The sequence below is a fragment of the Lepus europaeus genome, chromosome 22 (genome assembly GCF_033115175.1).
Source record: "Lepus europaeus isolate LE1 chromosome 22, mLepTim1.pri, whole genome shotgun sequence".
Classification (NCBI taxonomy): Eukaryota; Metazoa; Chordata; class Mammalia; order Lagomorpha; family Leporidae; genus Lepus; species Lepus europaeus.
Window position 1 is genome coordinate 13,175,773 of NC_084848.1, and position 12,222 is coordinate 13,187,994.

General features: G+C 40.5%; 1 protein-coding gene across 11 annotated transcripts in view; it reads left to right on the top strand.

The window, feature by feature from the left end:
- The window catches only part of EML5 (EMAP like 5), a 171,413-nt gene that overhangs the window by 75,358 nt on the left and 83,833 nt on the right, over positions 1-12,222 (top strand). For 10 of the 11 annotated variants that reach the window (XM_062181691.1, XM_062181692.1, XM_062181694.1 and 7 more), the window contains 4 exons: positions 3,976-4,143; positions 4,830-4,936; positions 5,435-5,553; positions 8,103-8,289. In XM_062181691.1, coding sequence (XP_062037675.1) covers positions 3,976-4,143; positions 4,830-4,936; positions 5,435-5,553; positions 8,103-8,289 — 581 coding nt within the window. The remainder of the gene's footprint in view (positions 1-3,975; positions 4,144-4,829; positions 4,937-5,434; positions 5,554-8,102; positions 8,290-12,222) is intronic. The other variant, XM_062181693.1, reaches the window with a different exon arrangement.

Here is a 12,222-nt window from a genome sequence, read left to right on the forward strand (position 1 = left end):
TTACATACCCTAGTAGATACAAGTACTTTGTAATTTTTATGGATCACAACTATCTTTTCTCAGTTAGTGCCTTGTCTTTTTTTCTTTCCAATATATTTTCATTTTACTTGAAAGGCAGAAAAGTAGACAGAGACAAAGATCTTTTATCTACTAATTCACTCCCCAAATACCTGCAACAGCCAGGGCTGGGCAAGGCAGAAGCCAGGAGGCCAGAACTCAGTTTGGGTCTCCCATATGGGTAGCAAGGATTCAAGTACTTGAAACCACTACCTGCTGCCTCAAAGGGTATACATTAGCAGAAAACTGGATCAGAAGTGGAAGAGCCAGGACTTGAGCCAGGAACTCTGATATGAGATGTGGGAATCCCAAGTGGCTACTAACTGCTGGGCCAAATGCCTGGCCCCTATTCTTTAACAATGTAATTTGTTGACCATTTTGTAATTTCAGTGTTGTCGAAACTATTAATTTCTTTTTTTTTATAATTTTTTTATTTGACAGAGTTATATAGACAGTGAGAGAGAGAGAGAGAGAGAGGGAGAGAGAAAGGTCTTCCTTCTGTTGGTTCACCCCCCAAATGGCCGCTATGGCCGGTGCTGCGCCAACCCGAAGCCAGGAGCCAGGCACTTCTTCCTGGTCTCCCATGCGGGTGCAGGTGCCCAAGCACTTGGACCATCCTCCACTGCCTTCCCGGGCCACAGCAGAGAGCTGGACTGGAAGAAGAGCAACCAGGACTAGAACCCGGTGCCATACGGGATGCCAGCACTGCAAGGCGGAGGATTAAACAAGTGAGCCACGGCGTCGGCCCCAGAACTATTTTCTTTTTTATGGATAGTACTGTTTTGTATGTTAAGAAATTCTTTTACTAGATCAGAAAGATAATTGCCATATATTATATCCAAAAACTTTAAAGACATATAAACAGTTAAACGGAAAAAGGTCCTTTGTCATATTGCTGTAATTTATCAAAGATATTTAGCTTTGAAAATTTATATTAAAACAAATTAGAAAAGAAATAGGGTCATTGAAACATAAATATTTAAGTGTATTTATCTCTACAAAGAGTTATCCTCCTTTAGGAAAGCTTCTATGACCATCTTACCTTTTCTTGTCATTGGTCCTAACTGATGATACAGTGTTCAGTCTTTAACTGTCCTTTTATAATATCCTATCATACAATCAGAGTTTTCCTCATTGGAAGAAAATCCAAGAGCATATAATCCAATTTATATTAAAAACCAAGGAAATGAAGTCTAGAAGAGGCCGCGTGCGCACTCATACTGCGTTGCTAATCAAGTAGTGGAGCTGATCCTCAAGCTCCAGTCTTCTGGTTTAAATTCTGTCATTCTTTAAGCTACATCGTGCTTTTGTTGTCTTCTGTGAATTTTAAGGGTTGGAGTCGATGTTCACGCCCTCTGCTTCCTCTACTTCCTTCTTTCCTCCTGTGCAGACTAACATTTGAACTCAAACGTACTGGTGCAGTAAGGAGAGATGTAACTTTTCCTTTCTTCTTCAAATATCTAATGAGTGTTTGCTATGTACCAGGCACTAGAGGTGTTTAGTACACAAGATGCCGCCCTTGTCTTCGAGGGGTGTACAGTTTGTTGGAGGAGTTAACAAGCAATAGACTGTTGTGTTTTAACCCCATGAGTATAATCACAAGGGATAATCACAGGGAATTCTGTAAGCATATAGGAGGATACATAGCTTGATCTTTGTGAGTCATGTTCAAATCATGAAAGATGTGATATCTAGGTTCTCTTTTTAGACATCTAAATATCTGGGCAGGAGTTGTGGTGCAGCAGGTTAAATCGCCACTTGGAATTCGCACATCCCATATCAGAGGACAGTTTGAGTCCTGCATACTCCACTTCCCATCCAGCTTCCTGCTAATGTTCCTGGGAGGATAGTGGATTATCATGGCCCATGTATTTGGATCCCTGGTACCCATGTAGGGGATCAGATGGAATTCCAGGCTTCTGGTTTCAGCTTGGCCCAGCCCCAGCTATTGGGGCATTTGGTGAGTGAACCAGCAGATGGAAAATCTCTGTCTCCCTCCTCTCTGCCTTTCAAATAAATAAGTAGTTTTAAAAATTGATTTATCAGAACTAGATAGAGGTTCTGGTTATTAAATGATTAATACTTGTTCATACAAACCCTTTGTTTAGAAATAACTGGTTTCAGGGCCGGTGCTGTGGCACAGTAGGTTAATTCCCTGCCTGTGATGCCAGCATCCCATATGGGCGCTGGTTCTAGTCCTGGCTGCTCCACTTCCCATCCAGCTCTCTGCTATGGCCTGAGAAGGCAGTAGAAGATATCCCACTTGGGCCCCTGCACCCACGTGGGAGACCTGGAAGAAGCTCCTGGCTTCGGATTGGTGCAGCTCTGGCTGTTGCAGCCAATTAGGGAGTGAACCATCTGATGGAAGACCTCTCTGTCTCTGCCTCTCCTCTCTCTGAGTAAATCTGACTTTCAAATAAAATAAATAAATCTTTAAAAAAAGAAATAACTGGTTTCCCTTAGAATAATGAGTATTTCATAACTTTTTTGTTGAGCTGTCCTGATTTTTCCAGGGAGATAAGTCTTTGAAAGAGAAAAATTTGAAAGGTCCCTTCAGGATTATTTACACTTTTGTTGGGGCTACTATCACCCAGTGTAGTAAATTATCTTCAAATAACTTTTTTTTAAAGATTTTATTTATTTACTTGAAAGTCAGAGTTACAGAGAGGCAGAGGCAGAGAGAGAGAGAGAGAGAGAGAGTGTGTGTGTGTGTGTGTGTGTATCTTCCATCCGATGGTTCATTCCCCAAATTACCGCAATAGCCAGAGCTGAGCCGATCCGAAGCCAGGAGTCAGCAGCTTCTCCAGGTCTCCCACGCAGGTGCAGGGGCCCAAGGACTTGGGCCATCTTCTGCTTTCCCAGGCCATACCAGAGAGCTGCATCAGAAGTGGAACAGCAGGACCTGAGCCGGTGCCCATATGGGATGCCAACATTGCAGGCAGTGGCTTTACCTGCTATGCCACAGCACCGGCCCCATAACTTAATTTTGTTAAAGATTCTCTGACAACAAGGAGTACTTGAGAGCACAGCCGAAGGAAGTAACAATCAGAGCCGAGCCTTCTTGCCAGAGAAATAATGCATTGCCATAGAGGAGAGATGGGACTAACTCTTACCTGATAGGTAACTTCCCACAGTCCAGCCCAGTAAAAATCTATATGGAAATTACTGACTTCTAATAAGCTACATATAGAATTGATTCCTATAATAGTAGTATTACTATTAAGCAGCAATAAATTACCATTTTAGATGAATTTTAAAAATTTATTTGGCAGAGAACACTTCTATCTGATGCTTCGTTCCCCAAATGCCCACAGTGGCTGGGACAGGAGCTGGAAACCCAGTCCAGGTATCTCCTTCAGGTAGCAGAAATCTAATTCTTGAGCCATCACTGCTGCCTCCCGAGGTCTGCATTAACAGGAAGCTGAAATTGGAATCCGAACCAAGGCTTAGACCCAAGCACTACAATTTGGAATGTAGGTGCTTTAATTGCTAGGCCAAATGCTCAACCCGTTAAATGAGTTTTGATCACTGTTTTATACTTTAACATGGCTATCTCTAAATTCATGGCCAAAATAAAAGTTTGTTTTCCATATTTTCAGTGATGGAAATTTGGAATCCTAGTACACAGGCTTTCTATCACTTAGTGTAAAACTTCTATAATAGCATCAAAGAAAGCTAAACATTATTGTATCCAGTATGTAAGAAGGTATATACCATGTACCAGGAACAGATTATTTTAAATCCCTTGATATCAACTCTTTTTAGTTGAGTCAACCATTTTTTGAACCCACATTTTTCCAGTTTGATCACAGTTAATATAAAAGAAGAATGCTTACCATGTATAGAAATTCTTGTTTGAAGTGATATTTAAGTGTGTTAACATTTGTTTATCAATTTTAAGATGTATTTTTGTTACAGGGGCCAAGTTTAGAAAATATTTTGGCCATTCTGCTCACGTAACTAATGTCAGATGGTCACATGATTATCAGTGGGTTATTTCTATTGGTGGAGCAGATCACTCTGTCTTTCAGTGGAAGTTTATTCCAGAAAGAAAACTGAAAGATGCTCTTCACATAGCACCCCAAGGTGAGTACTACACATTGCCTGAACAGTTTCCCTTCCAGATAACTTTTCAATGACCCCAATATAACAGATTTACTATTGAAGTATAATCTAGCCATATAAGTTAACAGTGTAGTTTGTTACCAGCAGAAACTTCTAAATATTAAGTCTGTATGTTTAAAGTCGGATGGCACAGAACGTGGACTACATAAAGTAATTTGGTTGCATTTTAATCTGTCAAAACATAAATGAAGAAACAGCGATGTTAGCAAAAATTAAAAAAAAAAAAAACCACTTAATGTATCCTCTGCAAGATGGGTGCCTAAGTTTTGTATATGCTTTTTTTTGACAAAGGAAAATGTGTAATGTAAATTCACCTGTTACATATAGAAATTTTTAGCTATTTTTCATGTTAACTATAGGTTATATCCACTTATATTTGCACAGACATTTAAATTTGATGTAGCGGTCATTGGGGAGCCAGTGAAGGGATTTAAAGGAACTATTGATTTTGCAGTGAGTGGAGAGGAAGATAATCTGTAGTGCAGTTTACTGACATCTGTGTCACTTGAATAGGTAATTTCATTTGATTGTTTTATGGCTTGTCTCATTTCAACTGACAACGTCAACTCTTCATCATTGAATTTACAGTGCTGTTTTGAAAATGAGTCTTCTTTAAACAAGTAACATTTAATTCTTAAAAATTCCAGAAAGTCTGGCTGATTCTAATAGTGATGAGTCAGATTCAGATCTGTCTGATGTTCCAGAACTGGATTCTGAAATTGAACAAGAGACGCAGCTCACCTACCGACGGCAGGTAATTTTCTGTTATCACACAACTTTCCCTGAGAAGTCGTTTGTTCTTTATCTTGTTCCCCATTGCTCATTTATTGTTACCTTTTGTCATTTTAGTTTCCCAAGCAATATCTAACTATTTCAGTTTCCCCACTTCAGAATTTAAGGTACACGTCTGTAAAATGTTATATTAAACACTTGATATTACTGAGTATGTCTGTGTTCTGTTTCTTATAGATTTTTGTCAGAGTACACTCTTAATTTATTCTCTTTGAAGTATTCTCTTATGAAGTATAAAAATTTCTTGGAATAGTAAATATGTATTTGTCAGTGTGATACAAGAAAATGTGCATTAGTTTGTTCTTTTCTAAGAAGTAAATTTCATGAATATTTATCCTTGAGAAAGTTATTAAAGCTGCTGAACAGCAACCACAATGTCTGAAAATTGCATTAGGAATATATGAATGTCTTTATTGATATTTATTCTAAGAATGCTCCTACTTATATACGTTTTTTAAAGGTTTACAAAGAAGATCTACCTCAGCTTAAAGAGCAATGCAAAGAGAAGCAAAAGAGTGCTACTTCTAAAAGAAGAGAGCGGGCTCCAGGAAACAGTATCCGCTTACACTTTGTCCATGGGTATAAAACAGCTGTTCTTCTCTTACATGCTTGAATTTTGGTCCCCTCTTACTAGCTGGGTGACTGGGCATTCACTTAACTTCTCTATGCCTCTATTTTCCCATCTGTAAAATGGAGAAAATAGCTCCTATGCATAAGGCTGTGAGGAGGAGGAAATAAGGCAGTGCTGATGGTGACTTTCACACTTGCCTGGCATATAATAAGCACTCTAGAAGTGTTTATTAAATAAAATTTGAAATTTGTCTTATTAAAGTATAGTGTAATATTTAGACATGAACCTCTTCTCTTTTAACAGATGAGAATAGATAAAATTAAGAAATAATCCTCTCTACTACATTTATCTAGTTTGGAATGATATTGTGACTTCTTTTCACCTGAGCATTTTGGCTTTCATATTTTAATTTCTTTGAAATACAGTTTCTGATTCTCTTGGAACATCTGGCAATATAGGTCTCCCAGCTTAGGCTGGCAGCAGCAGATTGTCCAATCTTGGTCTTTCCTACTCCTTACTCAGCACTCATTTTCTTACTTGATTGAGAATACTTTCTATTTTACTTTTTAAGAAGACTTACTTTATTTATTTGAAAGGCAGAGTTACAGAGAGGCAGAGGCAGAGAAAGCGAGCAAGAGCCTCCATCTGCTGGTTCACTCCCCAAATGGCTGCAACAGCCGGAGCTGAGCCAACCCAAATCCAGGAGCCAGGAGCTTCTTCCAGGTCTCTCGTGTGGTTGCAGGGGCCCAAGGACTTGAACCTTCTTCTACTGCTTTCCCAGGCACATTAATAGGGAGCTAGATTGGAAGTGGAGCAGCCAGGACTGGAACCACAACTCATATGGGATGCAGGCACTACAGGTGGTGGTACCCACTACACCATAGCACTAGCCCTGATGATACTTTTAAAAACTTGAAAAAATAATTATTTAGTAAAAGTATTTTTATCCAGTGTTAAAATAGGCAGTATTTCTATGCAGTTGTGTTTTTTTTATTGTGTTTACTTTTTTAAAGATTTATTTATTTATTTGAAAGGCAAAGTGACAGGAAAGAAAAAGAGAGATCTTCTATCTGCTGATTCACTCCCCAAGTGACCACAGTTGTCGGGCTGAGCCAGGCCAAAGCCGGGAGCCTGGAACTCCAACAGTCCTCCCATGTGCAAGCAGGGGCCCAAACACTTGGGCTATCTTCTGCTGCCTTCCCAGGTGTATTATAGCTAGGAGCTGGATTGGAAGTGGAGCAACCAGGACTGATGCTCTAATTTGAGGTTCCAACATCACAAGTGGCAGCTTAACCCGCTGTGCCACAATGCCATCCTCAACTATATTTGAAGTATAAGCAGAGTTTCTCTAAATGAAATGATATTGACTGTTTGAATAAGATTTGGAGAGTGAGAATTTGTCACCAATGCTTGAATGCCATTTCGGATGCCCACATCTCATGTTGGGGTGCTTAGGTTCAAGTCCCAGTTCTGCTCCTGCTTCCATTTAAGCTCTTGGCTCTTGGTTTCAACCTGGTCCAACCCCAGCTGTTGCAGGCTTTTGTGTAGTGAACCAATGGATAGGAGACCTGCCCCCCTCTACTTGTTGAATAAAATTAACTTTAAAAATTTTTAGCAGATTTGGCTACTTTTTCCTGGATGATTATAATATTTAAAATTTTTGCTTACTTTATAAAAGGGCTTTTACAGCCCCCCAAAAATTGCTTAAACTTATTTTGAGGATATATATTCTGATTCAAATGTGTATAAAAATGTAGTTTGAAAATAAAACTCCAAGGCTGGCGCTGCGGCTCAATAGGCTAATCCTCCGCCTGCGGCGCCAGCACATGGGTTCCAGTCCCGGTTGGGGCGCTGGATTCTGTCCCGGTTGCCCCTCTTCCAGGCCAGCTCTCTGCTGTGGTCCGGGAGTGCAGTGGAGGATGGCCCAAGTCCTTGGGCCCTGCACGCCATGGGAGACCAGGAGAAGCACCTGGCTCCTGCCATCGGATCAGTGTGGTGTGCTGGCCAGAGCGCTGGCCGGGGCGGCCATTGGAGGGTGAACCAACGGCAAAGGAAGACCTTTCTCTCTGTCTCTCTCTCTCTCTCCCTGTCCACTCCGCCTGTCAAAAAAAAAAAAAAAAAGAAAAGAAAAAGAAAATAAAACTCCTGCTTCTCCCCTCCCAGTCACTATTTCCCCTTCCACAAGTAGTCACTGTTACTGAGTTTCAGAAACATGTATGCATATAAAAAATACAAATTTGATTTCTTCTCTTTTATTTGTAAAAAGCACATTTTTGTTTTATACTATATAAGCTAATATTATACATAGTATAAATAGTAGTGTACTGTTATATTTTTCTGTGTCATTTGTTTTACTCTATTATAGTTTGGATTGACTTATTTGTAATCGGATCAATTCATAAAAGTTTGTGAGATCTGAAATTGTAGTATTTTCTTTCTATTGTTAATTATCCTATGAAACTGAAATTGAATGACACACCTAAAAGGTACCTGCTTCTCTATATATACTGTATTGATCAGATGTAATTAATTATACATGATTTGTTTTCTGTGTTAGTTACAGAGGTTATGACTGTCGAAGTAATCTGTTTTATACTCAAATTGGTGAAATTGTGTACCATGTGGCAGCAGTGGGTGTCATTTATAATCGACAACAGAATACACAGCGTTTTTACCTAGGTCATGACGATGATATTCTCTGCCTGGCTATTCATCCTCTGAAAGACTATGTGGCAACAGGCCAGGTACGTTTCTTTAAAAGATTATGTGACAATGAGCCAGATAGGTTAGAACCTTTTTTGATTGTAAAGTTGGATTTTTCTACTTTTGAATATAAGGGTCTTCAGAATGTTCATGGGAAATATGTATTATTTTAAAAAGCATGAATTTAAAAGTATTTTGCACCAAAATAAGCATGTTTTAATTTCCATTTTCTATGAACTTTTTGAAATACCCTTGCTCATGCAGACATGTTTGTGTGTTTCTATATGGCTATATATGTAAAGTGTTCTGGGAAGTGAAGAATAACTAACTTTTTAGAATAGATTTTATTCTCATAGATGAAATTTACCCCAACTTTATTCCTTATAAATTCATTATTTTCAGTTTTTATTATTTTAATCAGAATTTGGAACTAAAATTCAGGCTTCTTTTTAATCAGGACATTAATTTTTTTGAATTTGTGAGTAAAATTATGGAAACAAAGACTAGAGATCTGGCTTCTTTAGATATTTTCAACAAATGTTTGTGACAGAGTGATTTTTTTCTTAATTTTGCTACCATAGCAGCAACCTGTTCACACTTTCTGAAATAGAAAGCAGAAGTATTGAAATAGAAAGCACTGAGAAAATTCTTAACTGATAACCATAATCTAGGGATATTACTAGAAAAGGAAGATTTTTACTATTTGTAAGGACTTTACTAATATCTTAATATATATTCATTTTATTCTCACCTCAACCATATGAGAGTAAAATTGTTTCCCCCATTTTACAAATGAAGTTTAGGTTTATTTAGTGAAATTAAATAATGTGTTCTAGCTCACTTGGCTAATAGACAGTATAGCCTCTAGCCCTTTGTTGTGCTTTAAATATTATGCAAATGCATCTTCTAGGATGTATGGAGCTTCCTTGAAAGGAGCAAATACTCTTTTCCTTTCTTCTTACCATCCTTTGTGCTTTACCATGCTCTTTCTTTCTCCCTTTATCCTTCCCTACCCTTTCCTCCCTCCTATTTTTCATTCATCCTAAAATATTCATCATATGTGTACTGAGATATGTGCTGCAAATGTAAAAGTAAATAAGACATCTTATTGCCATGGTAAAGATTCATATTTTTTAAAGATTGATTGATTTAAAAATCAGATTAGGCTGGCGCCGCAGCTCAATAGGCTAATCCTCCACCTGCGACGCCGTTACACCGGGTTCTAGTCCCGGTCGGGGCGCCGGATTCTGTCCCGGTTGCCCCTCTTCCAGGCCAGCTCTCTGCTGTGGCCCGGGAGTGCAGTGGAGGATGGCCCAAGTCCTTGGGCCCTGCACCCGCATGGGAGACCAGGATAAGCACCTGGCCTCGGATCAGCGCGGTGCGCCGGCTGCAGCGTGCCGGCCAGAGTGGCCATTGGAGGGTGAACCAACTGAAAAGGAAGACCTTTCTCTGTCTGTCTCTCTCTCACTGTCCACTCTGCCTGTCACAAAAAAAAAAAAAAAAAAAAAAAAAAAAAAAAAAAAAAAAAAAAAAAGTCAGATTAGAGGGGAGGAGGGTTAGAGAGAGAGGGAGAGAGATCTTCCATCCACTGGGTCACCCCCCAAATGATGCAATGGTCAGAACTGGACCAAGCCGAAGCCAGGAGCCAGGAACTTCATTTGTGTCTCCCACATTGGTGTCAGGTGCTGGCTTGAAGCAGAGCAGCTGAGACATGAACTAACACCCATGTGGGACGCCACCATTGCAGGAGGTGGCTTAAACCACCACACCACAACACCAGCTCCAAAAATTTATATTCTTGAAACTGTGATACAGAATCATGAGTACATATCAGAGCTTTTCAGCCTTGGCACTGTTGTTGTTTGGGGTCAGATAGTTGTTGGGGGAAGCTGACCTATATGTTGTAGGATAATCAGCAGCATCCCTGGCTTCTACCCGCCAGGTGCCAGTAACACCTGACTTCCTTAGTTGTAACAACCAAAAATATCTCTAGGCAGTGTCATATGATCTCTAGGAGGCAAAGCCACCCTGTTCCTCAATGTGGAGCTTTGTATAAGGTCTGGTAGCAATGTAATGATGGATAGGTTATGCCTCATTAGAGAAAACTCTCACAGAGATTATTACATTTGAGCTGAACAGTTAATCTGGCAGAGGGGAAATTGGAGGAAACATTAAAAATGTATTTTTTTAAAGATGTATTTATTTATTTGAAAGTCAGAGTTACACAGAGAGAGGAGAGGCAGAGAGAGAGAGGTCTTCCATCCAATGGGTCACTCCCCATTTGGCCGCAACAGCTGAAGCTGTGCCGATCTGAAGCCAGGAGCTTTTCTGGGTCTCCCACGCAGGTGCAGGGGCCCGAGAACTTAGGCCATCTTCTACTGCTTTCCCAGGCCATAGTAGAGAGCTGGATCAGAAGTGGGGCAGCCAGGTCTCGAACCGCTGCCCATATGGGATGCCGGTGCTTCATCCAGGGTGTTAACCCACTGCACTATAGCGCTGGCCCCCAAAATGTATTATATCATGTGTAAAAGTGGGGCAAAGAAAGCACAGTTTATTTAAAGAACCATGAGTATCAAATCAGGTATTCAAATCAGAGCTCATGATAACTTCAAGGGCATCATTTTTTTAAAAGATTTATTTATTTGAGAGTCAGAAAGAGAGAGAGATCTTCCATCAGCTGGTTCACTCCCAAATTGGCCGCTACGGCTGGAGCTGCACCCATCTGAGGTCAGGAGCGAAGAGCCTCCTCCAGGTCTCCCATGTGGGTGCAGGGGCATAAGCACTTGGCCCATCTTCTACTACTTTCCTAGGCCCGAGCAGAGAGCTGGATTGGAAGTGGAGCAGCCAGGACTTGAACCAGTGCCCATATAGGATGCTGGCACTGTAGGTGGCAGCTTTACCCGCTACGCCACAGCACTGGCCCCATCAAGTGCATCATTTACTTTCAGTTTGTGTAAATGATTCCTCTTGCAGCATAGTTTTGTGCCCATGTGTGAAGGCAAGGAGTTTGAATGTTATTCTGGTACTATCAGAATGAAGATTGTAAAAAGTGACTATGTACTACCATGATTTTAGGAAATTCATTTAAGATTAAATAAAAAGTCAGTAGGGCCCAGGACATCCCTGGGTACTTATCAAGACATAGCTCCTTTGGCCCTGGCTTGTTTACACCACAACATATTTGTTTTAGGCATTGAATATTCAAGTCTTCTCCTACAATGGAGGCTCATTCTGTCTCCCCCTCTTTTCCCAGTGTTTTCCATTTCTTTCCTGTGTTGTATTACAGCCAACCAACTCCTCCTTTTTTACAGTTGTAGATTTCAAAATAAATTTGTTAAACTTTTTATAAAAATATTTTTTAAAGATTTATTTTTTATTTATTTGAAAGAGTTACAGAGAGAGGTAGAGACGGAGAGAAAGATCTTCCATTTGCTGGTTCACTTCCCAGATGGCTGCAACGGCCCGAGCTGCGCCGATCTGAAGCCAAGAGCCAGGAGCTTTTCTGGGTCTCCCACGTGGATGCAGGGGCCTAAGGACTTGGGCCATCTTCTGCTTTCCCAGACCATAGCAAAGAGCTGAATCAGAAGAGGAACAGCCAGGACTAGAACTGGCACCCACATGGGATGCCAGTGCTTCATCCAGGGCGTTAACCTACTGCGCCACAGCCCTGGCCCCTATAAAAATATTTTAATAAAGTACTTCTGAAGCATTTTTTTCTAGTGTTGTCATTTGAAGAATAGTGCACATAGAATGACTCCTTGACGAGAACTGTGATTTTTTTTTCCTAAGATTTACTTTATGTATTTGAAAGGTAGAGTGACAGGAGAGAGAGAGAGAGAGAGAGAGAGAGGGAGGGAGGGAGGGAGGGAGAGAGGGATGTCTTCCACCCACTGGGGGCTGCTGCTGTGGCCAATAGAGGGGTGAACCAACGGATGAAGACCTCCCCCCCCCCCCCCCCGCGTCTCCTTCTCTCT